Raw genomic sequence first — 23,062 nt, forward strand, 5'->3', positions numbered from 1 at the left:
ATGAGTAGCAATGCTGTGTGGAACACTATGGTGTTGGGCAGGGCATTGATTTTATAAGCCCACAGTTGGTCATTTTGCCAAACATTGCATGTAGGGAAGGCGAATCAAAATATGGATCAACTGTTTATGTTCTAGTAAGAAGTAAACACTGCTCCTTCTAAGATGGCAGATGTCCAGTGTAATCCCATTGCCACTACAGAACTGATGATCATCATGGAGATGATGTCATTTTTAGGGAATCATAGTTTGTGGGGGGTTTCAGTCACATCCAGAATGGATGAAGGAAAGGATAACTGTCAGAGAATAGAGATGGTTATAATCAATTACTAATAAACTTATTTAATCAATAAACACAGAGCCAATACTCTTTTCAAATGGAAGGGGGTGTGGTAGATCAGGTCATACCAGATCTGGCTTCCAACAAGATGGAGGAGCCCACCTTTACCTTTACTTATAGTCCCATAGGTAAAGGGTCCCGGACATGGAGGGGCTTGTTCTGTGAGGAAGAGGATGGGGTGGAGTTAGGGAAGCCATTTGCTTAGGGAATTTGGCATATCCTCAGATGGTGAGCCACTCTATACAGGGTCACTTACTCCCCGATGGTCTGAAACAGTCTCCCATGACTGTCAGTTTCTGGGAGTCAGACCTCTGTATTTCATGGCTCAGCCAAGTATGATTCTGCTAGACATGGATATCTCCCCACAACTGTTGTCAATATTGTTTGCAGATTGGACATAGCCATGTTGTCCTTGGTGAGTGGAAGTCCACATTGCTAAGCTTATGCAAAACCTCCACCCATGGCACCATGGCCACATTTTTCATGAACCCACTGAGCAATGATTAGGGAAAGAGGCTGACTAGTATCTGCAAAATACTTCACCCTGTCCTCTTGGTGATTACAATCTTCCCTTGTGAATTCTTCCTTTTCCACTGATATATATATATATATATATATATATATATATATATATATATATATATATATATTTTTTTTTTTTTTTTTTTTTTTTTTTTTTTTTTTGTCAAGAATTACTACACAGTTCCTTTCAAGCCTTTAACTCTCCAACCAATCTGTTGGCTACATCTCATGGACTGATATATATTGGACATATGGTCATCACTCCCTCTAAGCAATGTTAACAACCAGGTTCACTGCCTCAAGTTCTGCCAGCTGGAAAGATTTCCCTTCAGCAGTGTCATTCCAGGATGTCCCAAGAAGGGGCTATTGGATAGCAGAGGTTCACTTTTACGTGGTGCCTGCATATCAGTCAGAACCATCTATAAACCAGGCACATGTTCTCATTCTCTGTCCACTGGTCATTGGAAAATGAGTCCCAAAGTGAAGAATGGGAGAGGACACAGTATAACAGGAATGAAGACAATAGACATGGGGCAACTTCTGCTTGTAACAGACTTTAAACTCGAGGGCCTACTTGGGTCTGATTACATGCACACCACCGGCATTTGATGATGAAGTACTAGTGTGCATACATGACTTTATGGCTTGGTGGGTCAGATGGCAGACAATTCATTCTGAGCAGGTCAGATGGAGAGTAGTTATCTGTGGAGGTTGGAGGGTTTTCTCCAAAATCTTAAGGAGCTTATGCTGCAATTCCCCTATAGGAGCTTCTAAAAGTTCCAAGTAGCAGCCCTACCTGCTATTTCCACAGCAGCCTGCACTGTCAGTCTTCCTTGTTCTAACCCCACTCAAAAACAGGAGCTTTTCAGGTCACTCAGTAAATGGACCAGAGTAGCACTGCCATATGAGAAATTTTCTGCCTCTAAAATTCGAAGAGTCTTACTGGGCATTGTGCTTATTTGTTGGTCATAGGAGGGGCCAGATGCAACAGCATCTTCTTTACCTCAGGAGGAATTCTCAACATGTCTCACAACATTGGACTCACCCAGTTTCACTTAAGTGGAAGGACCTTGGTTTTTGTCAGATGTATTTTTTTACCCTCTAACATCAAATCTCTGACTGAAACATTCTAAGTAGTGGCTACTTCACATTCACAGGCTCTATCAGTACACCATCATCACTGTAATGGACAGACGTGATATCTCCAAGGAGGGAAATCAAGACCATTAGGATTGAAATTACGAAAGAGGTTGAAGATTTGGTATAGCCTGGAGCAAAACAGAGAATGTGCCTTTTTTACCAAGGTGGTGCTGAAAGTAAAGAAGGAAGCCCCTGCCCCAGCCACAGCCTAAGCCAAGGCATGGAAGACTGAGAAGGCTGCGTAGAAAGAAACACAAACACACTCACACACATACATACACACACACACACACACACACACACACACAAAAGATGCAGAAGTTGTATAATTCCATGTTAGGGCACCTGCTCATCATGAAGGGGGCTTTAGGTTCCTTTCTTAGCACCAAAACAACAACAACAACAAAACAAAACAAACAAACATGAAGAATAAGATTAACATGTCATCCATGACTTATGGGGGACCCTAGACACTGCCTGACTCTTAGGAGGCAGCTCAAAAATCCTCAGAAGTTTGCCCCAGAAAACTAAGCTGGACCATGATGCCATCATCAAACGCCTCCTGACCCCTGGGTCTCCCATAAGGAAAACAGATGACAACCAACACGTTTGTGTTCAGTGTGGATGTCAAGGCCAACAAGTATCACATATGGGGGCACACACCAGTAATCCCAGCAATTCAGAAGGCCGAGGCAGCAGGATCACAAATTTGAGGCCAATCAGGGAAATTTAGACCCTGCCTGAAAATAAAATAAGAAGGGCTGGGATGTAGCTCAGTACTAGAGCACTTACCTAGCATATGCATGACTCTGAGTTCAAGTACTACAAAAACAAAAACAGCCCACCAACCAAGAATAACAACAACAAATGGGATGGGGCAGAAGCACCAGATTACATAGCTCTGAAGAAACTCTGTGGCTATGACATGGACAAGGTCAATAACTGTTCAGGCCTGAGGAAAAAACAAGGCACATGTTCAACTGGCTCATGAGTATGATACTTTGAATATTGCCAATAAAATAAGGATCGTCTGAACTATGGCAACCTGGCTAATTCTAAATATATGTATATTTTCCCCTATAAAGAAAATTAAAACAGTGTTCAAATATTGCTGATTTTCAGAACTGGGGAAACTCTTGAACAGCAATGGAGAAAAAGATGTTGCCCAGCTTCACAGCTGCACATCAGATACAAGAGGTGTACTTTGCTCAAGCAATGAATCCTCATCTGATACAGCAGCTGCAATTGGAGTCACGAACTGGAAAAGATTACATCACCACAATCCTCCACTTTCTGCACAGGCCAAATGGGTGAGTTGAATGGGCTTGGGTAGCAGTCACTACCCCTGTATTTTTAAATCCTTCTCAGTGGCACTAACCTCTGCAGTCCATTCAGGAGTGCAGTATTATTTACCTAGACAGAGGCAGTTCTAGTGGCTTCTGCTTGGCCTCCCCACCACAACAGCCCCACTCCAACAACAAGGCACCATCCTGGAGACCATGTTTATTTTCTTAGATTGTTTATTTTAAATTGCAGTCATGGTAATACACAGGATGAGTTCGGGAACCCACTGGCAAATATGGAGACAAAATGTCATTTTTGCTGATCCTTTCACACTGTCCCTTGCTGTGACATAAACACAGACCAGATATGCTTCATGTTTTAAAGATTTAAATATTTATAGTGTAAAATGTTGCAGACAAGAGATAAGGCCAAGAGTCAGAGAGGGTTTGAAGGGCCCTCAACACTCAAGGATGACAGTATATTAGGTTTCTTGGGAGAAGGCAGAACAAGGACACTTACAAATAAACCTCACTTATTAAAATACCACAATAGTATATAATATGTTAAAATATAATGAAATAATAAGGATATCTAGTACAGCACAGCTGCAAGAACCTCAAATAAAGAACCTCACATATACCCCCAGCCCCAACAGTAGGTAAACATGTGTTTCCACACTGTAGAGATGAGGAAACCAAAGTACCAAGAGGGGAAGTGCTGGCCAGAGCAGGGCTGCACGATCTAATCTCTCTGAGAAGTTCAAGGAGCTCTCAGCAAAGGCTGATATCCCAGCTATTTGGGTCCAGTGTGGTTTCTTGGTGCCCTCTGCTGCTGATTCCAGACTTGTAGGCTTAGGAGATCTGCAGAAGAGGGGAACCAGTCAGTGTTCAATAGGTCACAGAACATTGTTCTTTATTCCCTTGGGACCACTCTGTCTTCTCGGGTTCTCAAAAATCAGATTTGGCCTTTTCCAGAGGGAAGAAAATGCCCTGACTTTTTTTTTCCCCCCTCATCCCATGTTCCAGCCCTTATCAGGCTTCTCTGTGACTCCATCAGTAGGGTCACCTACCTCTGTTTCCACCATGGAAGGAAGTGAAAGGGCTACAGGATTCAGGGTGAGAATCTGGAAGTCAAGTTTAGTGCCCCCTCCTCCAGAGGCAAATCACTCCCTACAGAGTGGAGCCTCCCAGAGGGCAGCTCCTGCTCCTTCCTGCCCGGGCACAGTCTCACACACAGCCCTTCTCCCCCTTAGTTCTAGCCTCTTCCCCTGCAGAGGCAGGTGCTCACCAGGCAGGGTCTCTCCCACTTGCAGCTCAGTATCCCTCCCTCCCAGCCCTGAGCCAGCAGCTCCTAACAGGAAAGTCCACCAGGAAGCTCAGAATGGAAAAACGTGTCTGCCACATGATCTGTTGCTCACCTGACCAACAACAGCCCATGCACAGGAGACTCAGAATCACCAACCCTCTGCACCTGCTCAGGCTCTCAATCTGCATTTTTACCTCCTCCTACCTGATGGTCTACCCACCCCTGGGAATGCAGCTTCTCCTGAAGGGCTCCTGCTTCCTGAGGCTGCCCTGGACATCCTACCTTCATTTCTAGTGGGGACTTCCACAGGACACAATCCTCACAGCCCTCAGGGGCCTTCTTCCCCCAAAAAAACTAGAGGTTTCCTGAGTTCTTGCAGTGTGGACTGTTGGTCCACACTCTGCACCCTTCTATTGCCATGGCCACAACCCTGGTCTCCCACAGGGGGCACTCCTGTAGAGGCATCTCCAAGTGTGACCTTAGTGCACATCACCACATGGGCACCTGAGAATTGCTGTTCCCACCATACAGCTGAAACTGGAAACATCCTTACTAAGTCAACATTTAGAGTGGAAATTTGTGGAAATAAGCAACTTTCCCACTCTCTTCTGGGACACTGCCCTAGTGCCATTCCAGGCAAACATTTCTGACCAGAGTAAAGGAGAACTAATATTCCCCTTGTTCCCCTGTTGGAGAGGCCACAGGTGGGAGTAGCAGAGAGCACAGAGCTGCCTGTCCTTCTAGTGGAGATACAGGATGGGTCCCTGTTGTGAGGTGTCTGCCCCAGCCTGTGGGGTCCAAGATCCCTCGGGCTACACTGGACAATTCAAGACATAGGAAAAACACAGTGACCACAGCTGCCCTATTGACTGATCTCTCTCCCCATATGGTACATCAGCTATTCTCCTGTCCTTGTCATCTGCAAGGTCACTCAAGGAGGAAAAGCTGTGAGGTAGGCACAAGCGTGGAGAGTGGGGACCCAAGTGACCCAGGAGACACACCCAGGAGATAGCTCCTGAGGAGGGACTGCAAATGCTGCACACAGAACAGAGGTGACTGTCTGTGCTGCAGAGCCATGGGCCTGCTCTACAAGGGCCTCCCAGGGGCTGCACTGGCAGGGCTCTGGCCCTGTGGGTCTTTTTCTTGGTTTGCTCATGACAGCTGGAGAGACTGAGGGAGAGTGAGGGGAAGGGACCAGAGACATCACCACTCATGAAAATCCTCTCCAGCTTCTAAGCACCCAAAGAGCACAACTTATTTATTCTGTGACCTCCTGAGGCCATGATAATCTAGGCCACACCAATCAGCCCACCATTCCCAACACAGATCCCTGGTCAAGCCTGCAGAGCTGAGAGAGAGATGAGACAGCAGGAGCCACGGCACCACTGCTGCTCACTCCTCACTCTGCAGCCAGAGGAAGCTGATGCTGGACTTTCAAAAAGGTTGACACCCTGGCTTTTGGCAGGCCTAAGGGTGTACCTGGAGACATGGCTCCCAGCTCATCACAAACACAACCTCCATCCCCTGTTCCGGAAGCTTGGTCACCACCACTGCTCTCCATGCAGCGGGAGGCATGAGGGGTCCATAAACGCCAAGCAGGCCCTGCCATCTCCAGTCGCTGACCACTTTTCTCACCTGAACACTCCACAGCAGATGTTGTCCTCCTCTTCTTGTAGCAAAAGACACAAACAAGAATCACAGCAAGAGGAACAGCTCCAGCAGCAACACACCCAAAGATGATCCACGGGTTTGGGAACAGCGGTGCAGTCCCTGAAAGCAGGCTTGTTACACTCTGGGTACTGAAACCTCAAGTATCTCCCCTCTCACCACCCTGGTCACTGATTCACCTGGTTTGGAACCCCTGCTGGGACCCCCAGGCTCACCACAGGACACAGAGCCAGTGCTGGTATTCCTGCTGTGTCCCACATGGCAGCTGAACCTCTGCTCCTGTCCTTGGGGAATCCTGATGGACTCCCAGGTCTGGTAGGTTCCATTCCCATATGGCAAGACACCCCCAGACCACTGTGTGTCCTGGCTCAGGGGTTCCCCATCCTGATGCCAGGTCACAGAGATATCCTGGGGATAGAAGCCCAAAGCCCAACATGTCACATGGATGGTGTCCTCTGAGGCCTCATCACAGGTCACATTCACTGCTGGAGACACTGGAGAAAAAAGGGCAAAGCTAGTCAGCCATCTGACCAAGAGTCACTGTCCTCTAAGGGAGGGAACAGGGCTGGTCCTCTCCACTCTGCTGACTCTGGCCTAAGACTTCATTGACCCCAAACCTTCTACAACTCTGTTCTGAGCCTGGGGCCTGAGTCCTCTGACTGGCAGGAGGATGGGTCTTAGGCCTGTGGCCTCACATTCTCAATTCCACATGTTGATGGTGAGGAGGGAGTATTGCAGGGAATCTGGTTTGTGAGATCATGAGGGGACATTATGGGGGCCCAGGGTTGTGGGACCAGGTGGGAGGTCTCTATGATAGCAGGCTGACTGGAAAATAGGCAGGTGGGGGCTTGCTAGTGTCTGGGCACATAAACCCTCCTGTCTACATCTAGTGGTATAACAAGACAGGCAAATCAGAACAAATAAACTCACACAAGATCCCCTCAGCAGAGGCTCCAGGGGAGTGGGAGGAGCCCATCCAGGAGACTAGATATCTCCTAAGTCTTCCACAAAGCTCTCCATGCACATGGGCCCAGTAATCCTTGCTTTGCATTCCATCTGCATCCCAGGAATTCTTGACTTCCATAGCCAAGTTCTGAGCTGAGGATGGCTGCACCTTCCAACTGCGAGTCTCTGGATGATAGGAGAGGAAGGGCTCCGCATCATAGTGAAAATTCCAGAAACCTCTGGTGCGGTTGTCCTCTTGAATCTTGCAGCCCCGAGTTTCCTGGAGGGAATGAGACCCTGTCCCCACCCACCAGTCACTTCTCCATCCCCTGGACCCCTACCTCCCTGCCACCAACTGAAAAATACTAGCTTGCCAAGGACCTCAACCTGGCTCTCCTCAAAGTCCCCTGTGCTGAGCTGCATGGAGCCCATTGCTTGCCCTCCCCATTCAACTGCACTGAGAAGACACAGGTCCCTGCTCTTTTCACCAGACTTCCTGGAGAAAACCTCACATCATACTTGCCCCCGCTATCACTCACCTCCTTTCCGCTCCTGCCAGGCATTGATATCTGCCAGGGTCACTTTTAGATTCTTGATGTGCTCTGCCAAGTCCTGCATCTCTGTGTTCCAGTTCTCAGTTCCCAGAGGTTTTTCTGCCCATGGCCCCCGGGGCTCTGCACTTTCTTGATTGTCACTATCATACCGAAGGAAGAGATGATGGTCCCAATAACCCTCAGCGAAGGACCTTGATTGCACTGATCCACCTTGGGACCTCACTGTGAGGTTATAGTGGAGACTGTGAGCCCCTGTGGAAGAGGAAACCACAGATGACACCTCTTCCTGAAAACATCTGCTCATTACTGCTCACCACAAAGGCTCTGCTGTCTTGAACACCCCAGGAGGCAGAAAACACAGAGACAAAGGGACAGAAGAAAGTTTTCCAATACAGGAAAGTAGAGAGGAAGGAGAGGAGCAGTGAGGAATGGAAAGAGGGGAAATGGAGAGGGGCAGGCATGTAGGCCAGGGCCCAAGACATGGCCTTAGACATCATAAGGATACAGAGGGGTATTCAAAAGGAGGAAAGAGAGGTGCATGTCAGGGCTTGTTAGAGGACAGGGAGGATACAGGAAGGACAGAGGTTGGGTGGACCTATGGTCAAAGGTGTGCAACCCAAGTATGGCAGGGGCCTTGGGTGGGCATGGGGGTGCTGTCTCTGTGCAGATTTTTCATGGATAAATTGGGGCAGACAGGGTGTGGCAGTGGCTGGGAGGGTGGTGATCCCAAAGTGGTGAGTGGGGTTGTACCTTAAAGGAATGTGAAATAGTGGGCTTGTTACAAAGTAAAATACCAGCATCTCCAGGCCCCAGGTGGGGAATGGAAATGTTCCTGCTAGTCTCTCCTGAGAACAGGCAGATGGCAGTGCTTTAAAGATATGATATATCTTTTCTTCTTTCTTTTTCTTTTCTTTTATTTATATATTTATCTGCTCTACTTAGTTATACATGACAGTAGAATGCATTTTGACACATCATACATAGATGGAGTGTAACTTCTCATTCTTCTGGTTGTACATGATGTAGAGTTACACCTGCCATGTAATCATACATGCCATAGGATAATAATGTCTGACTCATTCTACTTTTATGCTTACCCCCATAACTCCTCCCCTCCCTTCACTCTCCTATCCAAAGTACCTCTATTCTTGCCTAGCCTTCCTGACCTGATGTATCTTTTCAATAGATAGTGCTGAAAAATTTGGATTTCTCCAAACAAATAAAGAATTTGGGACCCTTTACTTACTCATATACAGAAATTAACTCAGGCCTGGGGATGTAGCTCAATGATAGAGTGCTTGCCTAGCTTATGCCATGCCTGGGTTCAATAACCTGAGTGCATACACACACACACACACACACACACACACACAAACACACACAAACTCAAAATGAAAAAAAAAATTATAGACTATAAAACTAAACATTATTAGAAGAAAACACATTGGCAGCTACATATTGTGATATATGCCTATAATCCCAGCTACTCAAGAGACTGAGGAGAATGAATGCAAATTCAAGGCCAACCTGGGCAACTTCGCAAGACCCTGTCTCAAAATAGAATTTTAGAAAGGCCTGGGGGTGGCTTACTGGTAGACCACTAACTAGCATGCAAGAGACCCTGGGTTCAACCCAAGGGTACCAAAATCAAACAAACATATATATATATATATATATATACATATATATATATATATATATATGCAGTAATCTTCAAAACAAAGGATTTGACCACATTTTCAATGGTATGACACCAAAAGCACAGATAATATAGAAAAAAATGGTAAATTGGACTCAACAAAATGAAAAACATAAAATCATCTGAACACCAAAGAATACCCACAGAAATGGTGATCTGAAGAATAGGACAAAATATTTTTATGTCACATATCTAATAAGAGATGAACATTCAGGACATATGAAGAAATCCTGGGCAGCTGGTCACACCCCAAAAGAGCATCAGGTTAGAAAACTACCACAGGGGCTTAGGAAGTTGCTCAGTGGTGGAGTGCATGGTTGAGGCCATGGGTTCAATTCCCAGCACAAACAAATGACCAAACTAACAAAAACATCCCAGGAGGAAGCTGATGCCTGGAGAGGCCATAGTACAGAAACACCAGGACCAACCAAGTAGTAAAACACAGATTATAATACATGGTTGTGGGAGCCAAAGCCCTTTGAGGTAAAGGGACCAAAAAGGAGGGGGAAGACCAAGGAGCAGGTGAACCAAGAGCCTTTTTCTAGAATGAATGGGGAGGGGTAATGGGTATGGCAAGAGAGATTCCTGGGCAGGAATGACCTGGGGTGGGGGTTCAACACGGCATAGAGGTGATCCTAGCAGAACGTGTGTTAGGGTGAGGACATGGGTATTGTTCTGAATGAAAGCAGATGAGAGAGTTGGTAGTGATTGCAAACTTCCCACCATAGGGCCTAAATAGAATCTTTCCAAGATAAGCAGAAACAAAAAAAAATTCATGAGTTCTCAGTTGGTACTATAGAAAATTTAAGTACCTAATTTACACAGAAGAAATCAAAAATAAACCCAGAGCTCACAAATGGACAAGGCTCATTTGAAGAGTTGCCAAGCAAGTGAAAAACAGAACAAATTAAACATTATAAATAAAACAAAAGGGCAGGGATTAATAGACATCTGTATAATAACATCAACTATAAATGGTCTTACCTCTCCAGTTAAAAAATGTAGGCTGGCAGAATGAATTTAAAAACAAGACTATATGTTGTTTGTAAGAGGCTTACCTGACAGGCAAAGGTAGACACAGGATGAAAGTGAAAGAATGGAAAAGCATATACCATGCAAATGGAGCTCTCCCCCCAAAAAGCATGAGTTTATTCTCTCATACCCAACAAAAGTGACTTCAAAAGAAAATTATTCAGAAGAGACAAAGATCACTTCATAATGTTAAAGAGATCAATCCAACAAGAAGAAATAACTATAATAAATATTTAAAAGTCAAACAGTGTTGCACCTAATTATATAAAACAGTCACTACTAATATGAAGGACTCAGAGATCCCCGAACAATAATATTCTTTCTACCGACTGAGCTATCTCCCCAGCCCCACCCAAACAATAATATTGGTTGATTTCAAACAACTGTCTCACCAGTAGATAGGTTATCCAGACACAAATTCAGTAAAGACTCTTTGGACTAAAAATATATTATAAATCAAATGGATTAACAGACTTCCAGAGAATATTTCATTCAACTTTAGCCAAATACACTTTCTTCTAAGCTACTCATGGACCTTTCCCACAAACACACCATATGTTAGGTGACAAAGCAATTCATACCATATTTTAAAAGTTGATATAATTCCTTGAATCTTATCTGATCATAATGGAATGAAATTAGAAATCAACACCAAAAAATACCTTCAGAAACTATCAAAACAGGTGGAGATTGAATAATATACTTTTAAACAATGAATGAGTGATAGAAAAAAATCAGGAGAGAAATTTAAAAATTCTTTGAGTCAAACAAGAATAGTGGTACAATATACCAGAACCTAAGTGACACTATGAACACAGTTCTAAGAGAAAAGTTTATGACTATGAGTGCTAAGATGAGAAAATCAGAAGATCCTAGAAAAATAATCAAGGATGCATCTCAAGACCCTGGAAAAAGAAGAACAAACTGATCCCCAAACCAGCTTAAGGGAGTAAATAATTAAGATCAGAGGTGAAACTGATGAAATAGAGAATACAAAAACAATAAAAAGGATCAATGACTTGAAGAGCTGGTTTTATGAAAAGATAAACAAGACTGAAAAGTTCTTAGCCAAATAACCAAAAGAAAAAGAAGACCCAAACTAGAAATCAAAAAGGAGAAATGACTACAGATATAACAGAAATCCAGAGGCTTATTAGGGACAGTTTTTAAATGTATACTCCAATAAATTACAAAACAGAAGAAATGGATATATTTCTAAATGCATATGACCTGTCAAAATTGAACCAAGAAGACATAGAAAACTCACACAGGCCAATAACTAACAATGAGATAGAAACAATAATAAAAAGCCATCTGTTATGCTTTGGATATGAGGAGTAATATAATATAAAGCTGCTCCCCTACCCTTTACTCCACAGTCATTCCCCGCCTCCCAACTTACAACATAGCTTGTCAGTCTGTGAACAGCCTAGCTAGCTATTGGTTCATCAGTCAGCTTGCAAGTATCCTTCTCCATTATTTGTCCCCTGTTAGTCCAGGGAACTTGATTGCTTAAGAATGGCTCCCCTGCCATTTTCACTCTCTCTCCTCCTCGCTTTTGTGCTATTTCCTCCTGGCTTTCACTCTCTCTTGCACACGCTCTCTCTCTCTTTTCTTCTCATTTTCTCTTACCTTGCAGGGAAACACTCTGCCTGTTTTCTTAATAAACTCTCTTATGTGAGTTCCGGCGTCTGGAGTGGTTTCTGGGTTCTTACAAGGAGACCTTTAAAGCTCATGTGTGAGACAATGCAGGGATTTTCAGAGGTGATTAGAGAGGCATGACATAAGCAGATTCATCCAGAGGTAACTGTAGGCAGGTAGGTTATGGCTACCTGGTTTAGAATACTGGGGTTGTGCCTTAGGGGCTTATATAGTATAAGTTAAGCTCTCTCTCACTGTCTCTCTCTACTTCTTGATTGCTATTTCCTGAGCAGCTATCCTCTTCCATACCCTTCCACCTTGATGTTTTTCCTCAACTGGAACCCAGAACAATGTAGTCGACCATCAAGAGTGTCAAATAAATTTTTCCTCCTGTAAAATTGTTCTTGTCAGAACTTTTGGTCACAGTAATGAAAAGGCTGACTAAAACGCCATCCAACATAGAAAACCTCAGGATCACAACGATTCTCAGCTGAATTCTACAAGAACTTTAAAGAAGAACTCCTGCCAATGCTCCTCAAACTATTACCAAAATGGTATGGGAAAGAACACTTCAAATTCATTCTATGAAGCCAGTATCACTACAGATCAATATCTCTGAGGAACTTATATGCAAAAATTCTTAATAAAATATTAGCAAATTGTATTCAACAACATATTAACATGATTGTACACCATGACAAAGGATTTATCTGAGTGATACAAAGATGGTTTAACATTCATAAATCAATACATGCAATACACCACATGAATAGAATTAAAAACAAAAATCCCATACTTATCTCAAAAGATGCAGAGAAAGCCTTCAACAAAATTTGGCACCCATCTATGATAAAGACAATGAGGAAACTAAGGAGAGATGAAACTTACTTCAACATCACAAAGGCTATATTCAACAGACCCAAAGCCAATATCATAGTGAAAAAGAAAAAAATTAAAGTATTTCCTTGAAAATCTGGAACAAGGAAGGATGTCTACACTCATCACTCCTATTCAATATACTACTAGAAATTCTAACCAGATAGGCAAGAAAAGGAAATGAGTGGGATAAAAATAGGAAAACAAGAAGCTGAATTATCAATGGTTCCACATGAAACAATCTATACTTAGAAAATCCAAAAAGCTCCACCAGAAGACTGCTAGAACCAATAAACAAATCTGGCAAAGTAGCAGGTTACAAAATCAACATATCAGTAGCTTTCCAATACATCAATAATGAATCTCCTTAGACAGAAATAAGTAAAACAATCCCATTCCTAATAGCCTCAAAAAAATAAAATACCTAGGAATAAATCAAACCATGGAGGTAAAAGACCTCTGCAATGTAAATTATGGAACAGAGAAGAAATTGAAGAAGACACAGAAGATGGAGAGACTTCTCATGTTCATGGATAGGCAGAATGAATATTGCTAAAATGGACATAAAACCAAAAGCGAGACCTAGATTCAATGCAATCCCCATTAAAATAACAATGACTTCTTTTTACAGAACTATATAAAACAGTTCTAAAATGCAGTTGGAAGAATGAAAGACCCAGAATAACCAAAGCAATTCTAAGCCTAAACAGCAAAGCTGGAGGCATCACAACACCTGACTTCAATTATACTAGAGAGCAATAGTAACAAAATGTGCAAGGTACTTGGTATAAAACAGATACGTGTGTGTGTGTGTGTGTGTGTGTGTGTGTGTGTGTATCAGCAGGACACAGAGACAAACCTACACAGATACAGTCCTCTGACCCTCATAAAGGTGCTAAAACACATTGGAGAAAAACAGCCTTCCAAAAAAGTGGTGCTGAAAAACAGGCTATCCATATGTGGAAGAATGAGGTGTGACTTTTATTTCTCACCCTGCACAAGTCAACTCAACATGGATCAAAGGCCCAGGAATTAGGCCAGAAACTGTGCAACTCCTAGAAGAAAAAGGAAGTTCAACTCTCTACCATATAGGTACAAGTGATGACTTTCTAAATGGGACCCTTAAGTGCAGAAAATGATGCCAAGAGTTAATAAATGGGATGGCATAAGATAAAACAACAACAACAACAACAAAAACTTCTGTTCTGCAAAGAAAACAGTTTAGAATGTGAAGAGAGAACTTATGGAACAAAAGAAAATCATTGCTGGCTACTCTTCTGACAGAGGATTAATATCCAGAATATATAAAGAACTCAAAAAACTTAATACCATAAAAGATCCAATTAATAAATGGGCAAATGAACTAAACAAGACACTCTTTAAAGAAATACAAATGGCCAACAAATCATCATTAGCAATTAGGGAAATGAAAATCAAAACCACTCAGAGATTTCCTCCAACTACAGTGTGAATGACAGCCATCATGGATACAAACAATACTAAATGCTGGAGAGAATGTGGTGAAAGAACAACACTTTTCCACTGTTGACGGGATTTTAAATTAGTACAACCACTATGGAAATCGGTATGGAGGTTCCTCTGCAGACAGGAGATGGAACCACCACCCAACTATACCACTCCTTAGTATTTATTCTACAGAATTAAAGTCATTACACTATTTTGATACATGCATACTCATATTTATAGCAGGATGATTCACAATTGCCATAAGTATGGTACCAGCCTAGAATTCCATCATGGATGAATGGAAAAAGAAAATATGGTATATATAAACAATGGAATTTGACTTGGCCATAAAGAAGAATGAATTTTTTTTCCATTTTCAGGAAATGGATGGAATTTGACAATATTATGTTAAGCAAAATAAGCGCAGCTCAGAAAGCAAAGGGTCATGTGTTTTCTCTCTTATGTGGAAGCTAGAGTGGAAAAAACAAAAGAAAGTAGTGGGGGAGGTCTCATGAAAATGGAAGGGAGATCAGTAGAGTAGAGGAGTGGAACCAGGGGAGGGAGGAGCAGATGAAAATGGGAAATACTGGGGAATGATATTAGACAATTACATTGTTATATTGTGTACATGTATGAATATGTAACAACAAATTCCACCATTATGTATAACTATCATTCATCAATAAAAATATAGACAACAAAAAATGGACAAAGAGCTAGGCACTATGGTGCATGTCTGTAATTCCAGTTACTTGGGAGGCTGAAGCAGGAGAATTATTGAGTCATGGATTTTAAGGCAGCTTGGACAACATAGCAGACCCACCTCCAAAATAAAACAAAACAAAAACAGTTGAACAACACACTGTGGCAAATACAAAGAATACCAATCAGTTTTAACAACAATAACAAAAAGGTAATTAGGGCTGAGGATGAAGCTCAGGGATAGAGGGATTGCCTAGCAGACCTAAGAACCTGAGATCAAACTCCAGTATATTTATATTAAAAAATTCCTCATGAAACAGGAAATTGTGTCATTTGTGACAATATAGATAAACTTAGCGGAGACAATGAGAGAATAAAACACACACAAATGATCACACTTATGTGTAGACACTGGGGCAGGCAGGAGCGTTGCTGGTTAGCACAGGTACAGAGTAGAGGGAAGAGGGGAGACACTGATCAAAGGGTTCAAAGTTTCAACTAGATAGGAGGAATAACTTCTGTGCCATTCTACAGCACATCAAGATGACTACTGTGAATAATAATGTAGTGTAGGTCGTAAAATAGCTGAGAGGATTTTAAATGGTCTTATCGCAGGATAAGAAATATTTGAGGTGATGAATATGGTAATTAGTCCGATTTGATCATTAAAAAAATGTGCACATGTATGAAAACATCACACTACATCCTATCAATTTATACAACTATGTGTTAACAAAAAGAAAATAAAACAAGGCCAGCCGGCGCAGCCATATGCTCCCCCACTTCCACCACACTAAAGGGGAACCCCTAGCAGAAGCTGCTTAGGCTGCAGTGGTAGGTTGTAACAATGGACTCTCTGTGGGAGGAACTAACACTGGCCTTCTCCTGCTCATCTATGTTCCCCTATTTTGACATCACTATCTGGTGTCTGTGATGGTGCTGAAGCATTAGCTGGGAGCTGTGAAAGGGGCATGGATGAATTCCGTTTCAAGCTGGTTTCCTGCTATGCACCATGGCCTTGGCAGAGGAATTTTATCATGCTAACTGCTTGCAGAGTCTCCATTGAGGTTTCTTACAAACAACACCAATATTATACTGGCATCTTCAATCTGGTATATTATATATTTTTTGCCCTTGGGGCCTAATTTTCCAGGGCTATTCATTCTTACCTGCTTAACTTCTGGCTGTGGGAATGAAGGAAGTGACCAGAACTTGGAAAACAGTAGGTGGAGTCAGACATGCTAACCTATCACAAAAATGACTGACTAGTCATGATAGCTATTGGACGGGCTCCAGGTGCAAGTGGTATCATTATCACGAATTTTGAACAGTTGGTAAAAGGAGATTGAAACCCAGATGCTGATAAATGGCTGAAGATGTCCTGTCCTTCCAAGGCAACCCTGCAGGGGTCCCCTATCTTCACATTTCAGCACACTAAGCATCTGACCATACCAAAGCATAATCTTATGTTCCTTTATACCATCTTCCTTATGACCACAAAGATAACATGATGGTTACAGAGATTTCTTCTGTGACTCTTGCTCCTTTGGAAGATATATTGAATCGGATGTTCTTTGGCAACAGCATTTTTCATTCTATGAAAAATGTGGAACAAAATCATCTTCCAATGGCACTGGTTCATCAGTCTAAAACCTATGATCAGTTGTTCAGATAATTTTAAAAGGAAACATACTAAGAAGACTGAGTATATTTACTTGAGCTCTAGAAGGCAAAATAAAATTTCTTATCTACCTATCAAATTGTGGTAAATATTTCTATGGACTGGGGTCATGGCTCAGTGGTAGAGTGCTTACCTAGCATGTATAAGACGTGGGGTTTGATTCTCAGTACCACATATAAATAAATGAATAAAACAAAGGTCTATCAATGTCTAAAAAAATTGTTTTTAAAAATATTTCTATGTAGATGATATGAAATAAAGATTATATATATAAGGCATGGAGGTGACAAAAAAAAGAAATTCTATTTTAGAGTGACTACCACTGCCTTGATTGTAATTCTTGTCATGAGTGTATCATGTGATTTTTTCCTAATATAAAATATCTCTTTTGATTATTTGAATAGTTTTATATTGATAAAAAGAAATTATATAAATTTAAAATTTTTTAAAAGTGGATATTTTCATACTTTCAAAAATCTGAATCTATTTGAGCTTTAGTTCAGCAGAATTAAAGTTTTATTTTACATTACCATCATAATTCCTAGGTGTGGGAAATTAATCAATTAAAAATTTTAAATTCCCATTTAATTTTGAGCACTGAGGAAAGTAAACTTTTCCTAAAATACCTTATATTATAAATGAAAATAAATTGCTAGTTTACATTTGATATATAAACATTGTAATTTTGCCCACATTAAAGGGAAATACCTGAAATTTAACTTAATTTTCTCTCTAGTAGTATTTTTCAGTACAAACACAATATTGTTAGTCTGAGTTTCAATTTGAAGTCTGTTTTATGCCCTTGTTTCAAAAACTGTTTTTCTTTATTCCCCTCAAAAGAAAATCCAGGGTTCAATTTTTGATAAATTACTAATCCCATGATTTGTACTCTTCAGTTTTCCAAACTTACAAAACATGGGATTTGCTTATTTTCCCCTCCTTTCTCTCTCCTTAAAACACATTTATTTCAACTGTAGAGAAAATTTCCACATTTCACATGTTCTCTCTGACTTTAGTTGTTCTGAATACATTGGTAGCAGTTGTCTTAATGATTCAGCAAAAATGTATTATCTCCATTTAAATTTTTTCCTGCATGTCTCCTTTCATGTCTACTCTCTCAGTTTTTTTGTTTGAATGTTCTATGTTAGATTACATATGGCTATTTTAATCTACATGTACATGTTATTCATTTTATTTTAAATGAAAACTGATTAGCTTCATGTGAAAATACTTAGCCCTGATGAGAACTGTCTGTGCACATTTGATAGTAATCAGCTAAGAAACAGATCAACAGAAATCTCATGGTTGTCTTTATTGAACAATGATGATATTAAATCTGGTGTCTTAGTGGCCATATAAAAACAAACAAGAAAAGGTACTAAATGTTGCTAGAGTTTCTTTAACTTATGGTTTATAAAAGTACACTTCTAACATTCAAACTTGTGACATGATTTCTTTTGCAAGACTATGAACTTACTACCTCAATCAGGTGGAACTTTTAGATGGTTTAGAGGTACTCAAATAATATTCAAGGTGAAAATTCGTTGCTTTTAATTTTTAACAACTGTAAACACCAGCAGGTTCTATACTTGATTAAGAGAAATGACTTGGGGCCGGGGCAGGAGGAGCAATTTGATGCTCTTGGAATGCTAAGTTTATATTTAATTAAATTGAATTCTGTATTATATTTGATATCCTTATAGTTAAAAATTTTTTCAAAATTAACTTGTTATTAATTATTGGTCAGTTTGTTTGCTACTAAAAAGTTTACTTAACAAAAATTTCACTAAGAAAAAGTACATGGCACAATTTTTATGTCATAGTTAAACAGGCCCTCTGGAGAGAGGACACTGATTTCTCTGCTGAACAGCCAGTATTTATACTCGTTCCAAGGCTTCTAACATGATGTTACTATTTCCTCATATTACTACTATTCCAGTATTATTCTGTTGCCCACGAGTTTCCATCTCCATACATTCATCTATCACAAGATTCATAAAAAGGTCTAATCCCCGCAATCCCTTGGACATGTCTGCCACCATTTAATTTCAATGATAACTCCTTGTCCATAAATTTTTTCAGCTCAGGAGGGTGAGCATTGCTCACCTTGTCAACTCCACAGGCTCAGAAATGCTTTGAAATAGAGTAAACTCTATTGGTCAGTTTTGAAGTTTAGATTTAACTGTAGTTAAAATAGTAGGAATCTTTTTTTTACATTGTATTAAAAGACAAATTCATTAAAATAAGTTATTCAATACCACAAAATAAAAAGAAAAGACAACTTGGGGGGAAAAAAACAGTCCAACTAAAAACCTATTTTTGGGCCTGGAAGGGGGGGAAATAGGGGAGATTTTTACAGCAGCATTGGGTACAGCTACTCTAAGCAATGACTCAGGGAATGGAGGAAGGACCTGCGGTGGGGAGGGAGAGGAGATGAGACACGAATACCCTAGAAATAGATCAGAGAACAGCAGGCAGGAGGGGAGAGCAGCGAGGGGGTGGGCAACAGGGCAGACAGGTGGGGTGTGTGCAACAGGCAGCTGAGGAGGCATGGAGAGGTCTAGTGAGACCACTGGCCTTTATATTAGCGTAAGAGGGGTACAAGAGGGGAGAAGACCCTGCCCCGCAGGCAGCAGGAGGCCAGGGGACCTCCGGGTGGAGATGAGAGAAGTCACAGGAAGAATCTCTTGGCTGCAGTCTTCAGCTTCTAACCTCACTCAGTCTGAGTGTTTGGAGCAGTCACAGTGCCACAGGACCAGGGCAGTGGGCGCCTGGGATGTCCCTACCAGCTCCTAGCAGGAAAAAAGGAAAACCCCTAACTCCAGGTACTCAGGACTCCAGTGAGAAACACTGCGGGTTCTAGGGAGAGGGCAGGGCTTCGGGATGCTGAAAACTGTTCCCCTCACTGGTGGGAAGTGGTCCCATGAAAGGCAGACCTCCATGGGTCCTTGAATATCTTTCAAAAAGCAAAGCAGACCTGGGTCCCAGGCATCCTAAGAACTGGGATGTTCGAAAAGGAAGAGTAAGGTTCAGAGCGGAGGGAGGGAAGCCAGGTGCAGCACAGATCCAGAGCCAGATGAGGGAGGTGATGGAGGGGTCTGCCCTGAAGAGCGGAGTTGAGGTATTGTGGCAAATGGGTCGCATGCAGCCCCACACCCCTCAGCAACACTCCAGAGCCCGCCAAGCGACATAGACACTCACTGGAAACCGCCCGCCAACCTGGATTCACCAGACATTTCCCGCTATGCAGACTCACAATGAGCACACTCACCAGCAGCAGCACCTAGGGGTGCACAAATGAGGACGCAGGCCAGGAGCAGCATGATACCGCTCAGCCCCATAGCTCACAAGTTTGCCACCCTCCCTGATGATCAGCAGGCCTGTCTTGCGAGTTCCCTGGAAGGGAGACCCATGTGAAGTTTAGCTGTCATTGGGTGTTGCTCAATAAGCACTCACCCAATAAGACAGATGTCTGACTCAAGAGGAAACAGTAGCAGAGGGAGGACCTATGCTTAAAATAGAACTTCCCTGCAAGCACAGGACCAAAGCTGAACTGTTCCAAAGACACTGGGAAATATTCACTGGGTCCCACCAGCCTCAATGTCCAGAAAAGCATCTGTGATTTTGGATTCCCCAGGTAGGTTAGACATGCAGGTAAGGGCAGCTAGGTGAATGCTGTAGCATCAGATTCTGAGTAACTGCCATGGTCCGACCTTTAGATGCACTTCCACATCACTATGAACCTAGTCGAATCTCTGCCCACAGAGAATCTTGGGTCTCACCAGGCTCCTGTAGCACCTCACCCATATGGCCAGCTCTAGCTTGTTTCCTGCATGGCACACTTCTGAAAGAGCCAAGCCTTGATACTCTCCAGCACACTACCCTCAGTCAGTTACAGCCTTTTTGGCAATGTTATCAATAAACACGTTACAAGAGCTCTTTGCAGATTTCAGTCATCTCTGCTCTCAACAGCACCTTCTGAATTAAAATCAATTAGGTTCCAAACTCCTTTAGATGTTTCCCCAATTCTAATCTGTTCCTTCCCTACCACTGGCTCTAGGATCCAGCCAGGTCTATTTTCCTCTGGCCACATCCTGTAACTGCCCTAGCTCTCCCGGGGAAACTCACAAGCCCCTTCAGGTTGCTCCCCATGGACCAAACCAACACCAACCAAACTCACTTAGACAGCTGCATCTCTGGGCCCATTTGGCCCTCAAATCAGACAGGTCTATAAGCCCACTCCACATCTCTCCCACCACTACAGACTCCCCAAACATACACACACACTTTTCCTACTTCTCTTAATTGCATCACCACACTTGGTCACTTCTAATTAACCCTTTCCCCTGACTCTCTGGCTTCCCCAGGCAGCTCTTAAATCTTTTTACATCTTCACAGTCACTACCTTGGTCCATCCATCTACCTTCATCCTAGAATACTACAAAGGCTTCTTCCTAAATACTGTACCTATCCCCAGTTGTCACTGTAATGCTCCAAATCAACACACAGCTGCTCCATCTGCTGATTTTAACACAATTTGCCTCTACCCTCCCATCAAAACTTACAAGTGCCACAGCCTGCTGTCTAGCATCACTCTGTTCCCCCATTTCTCTGGTGACGCCTCTCATAGGCTGAGGTCAAAGCAGGCTCCCCTGGTCTCCTCACCCTATCTTAACAGGATGCTACTGCTAAGCAATCTCCCTGGCAACTGCTCCTGCCTCTGCCTTCCAACCACCAGACCTAGCTACATCCTTAAAGTCGTCCCATGAAGATAGTGGTGATGGTGGCCCAACCACTGAATTGCACACTTTCAAAGTGCCACTTAAAGTAAATGAATTATATCTTAGCAGTAATAGTAGTAACCATGCTTACCAGAAAGCTCCTTATACTGGAAGTTTTCCTTGTCCCCAACACACATGGCTTGGTCTTTGGAACACAGGGTCAGTTCTTCTCTACCTTGGCTGCTTAGGACAACCACCTGGAAAGTCTTTAATATCCTTGTGCCCAGGCCACAGTCAAAACCTATTCAATAGGTAAAGCTAGGGGGAAGTAGGCTGCATTGTATTTTAAAGTTCCTTAGTTGTTGCAAATATGTAGGTAAGTTTCAGAACCAGGGTTCTGGCCAAGCTGGTCCTAACTGTTTCTTACCTTGAACCCTTCTTACCATCCATGACATCCCCCAGTGGACTGCACACCATTCCAGGATCAGAAATTGTTCATTTCATCTTTTTGCCCCTAAACATGTCTTTATAAAAATGAGCTCTACCTATCATCCTTGCTAATTATTCCCTAAGGCTGTCATCTGTACTTTCTCTGTGGGTGTAAAGTCCATTCATGGAGACATTTTGGCAAGCTCCTAGACTTACATTCCTTTTTATTGACTGTGATATTTTTTAGCCCAGAAAGGACTGAAGGATTGGGGTTCAGTCTCTTTTTCTGAGAGGCTGTTTTCATTAGTGAAGGTCACAGGTGGTAGTGATACAGAGTAGGAGAGGGGACACAGCTCTCCTGACAGCTGGTCCCAAGTCCTTTCCTCCCTATGGTCTACCCTCCTTCCAGGACTTCTTAGCGGGGAACCTGCAACCACCTGCCTTATTCAGCTCATTCCCCCAAAAGACTTACTACATAATAGTTACATGTAAGGTCTGCTCCAGGGCATTTACATATGACCAAAAGGAGAGCAGCCTCAGAGGCGGCCCTGCAGGTCTTGTACTCAGGTTTGGGGTTCTGACAGGACCCAGGCCTGGCTGCCCCTTCCTAACCAAGACCCAAGACTCTCAGTAGTCTTTTCTTTTCTTTTTCTTTTTTTTTTTTTTTTTTTTTTTAGTTGTTGATAGATCTTTATTTTATTCATTTATTTATACGGGGTGCTAAAAATCTAACCCAGTGCCTCACACATGTGAGGCAAGTGCTTTTTACCACTAAGCTACAACCCCAACCCCTCACTGCACCTCCCCTGCCTCCAAGCCCCTGTTCTTCTCTAAGTCAGTAAACATCCTTTCTCCCTCCACTCTCCCCTTTGAACCCCTGGACTCACAAGAATACCCAGGGCTTTCTCCGTGCTGACCTTGGGAGCCATGCTGAGTTCTGGAATAGAAATGGAAACCATCCAGCTCTGACTTACATAAACCAGGGCGTGGTCTCTTGCCCATAGTTAGACACGGTTTGAAGTTTGTGGTGCCAAACTTTACTGGGATCACTGATGATAA

The 23,062-nt window shown here is 42.5% G+C and overlaps 1 protein-coding gene and 2 pseudogenes across 5 annotated transcripts in view; 1 reads left to right on the forward strand and 2 right to left on the reverse strand.

Annotated features, from left to right (window-relative positions):
* The window catches only part of LOC306666960 (trimeric intracellular cation channel type B-like), a 58,698-nt pseudogene extending 41,851 nt beyond the window's left edge, over positions 1-16,847 (forward strand). Inside the window, exon 2 of the transcript XR_013766712.1 lies at positions 10,889-16,847. The product of XR_013766712.1 is annotated as a trimeric intracellular cation channel type B-like (transcript). The remainder of the gene's footprint in view (positions 1-10,888) is intronic.
* On the reverse strand, positions 3,518-22,318 carry LOC306666192 (MHC class I polypeptide-related sequence B-like). Of its 3 annotated transcripts, XM_079148128.1 has the most exons (7): positions 22,002-22,044; positions 21,726-21,875; positions 7,741-8,007; positions 7,187-7,498; positions 6,436-6,750; positions 6,224-6,358; positions 3,518-4,143 (listed from the first exon to the last, which is right to left on the reverse strand). In XM_079148128.1, the coding sequence occupies exons 1-7, from the start codon at positions 22,027-22,029 to the stop codon at positions 4,076-4,078; spliced, it is 1,275 nt and encodes a 424-aa protein (XP_079004254.1). In that variant the 5' UTR covers positions 22,030-22,044; the 3' UTR covers positions 3,518-4,075. The 3 variants fall into 3 exon arrangements, with proteins under 3 accessions (XP_079004254.1, XP_079004253.1, XP_079004252.1); XM_079148127.1 differs by lacking the exon at positions 3,518-4,143 and having other exon boundaries at positions 5,875-6,358; positions 6,472-6,750; positions 22,002-22,318; XM_079148126.1 differs by lacking the exon at positions 3,518-4,143 and having other exon boundaries at positions 5,878-6,358; positions 22,002-22,318.
* On the reverse strand, positions 18,546-19,063 carry LOC306666204 (small nuclear ribonucleoprotein G-like; annotated as a pseudogene). Its single transcript has one exon. The product of its transcript is annotated as a small nuclear ribonucleoprotein G-like (transcript).
* Positions 22,319-23,062: the final 744 nt, after the last annotated feature.

This window comes from Sciurus vulgaris (genome assembly GCF_902686455.1).
Source record: "Sciurus vulgaris genome assembly, chromosome: 7".
Lineage (NCBI taxonomy): Eukaryota > Metazoa > Chordata > Mammalia > Rodentia > Sciuridae > Sciurus > Sciurus vulgaris.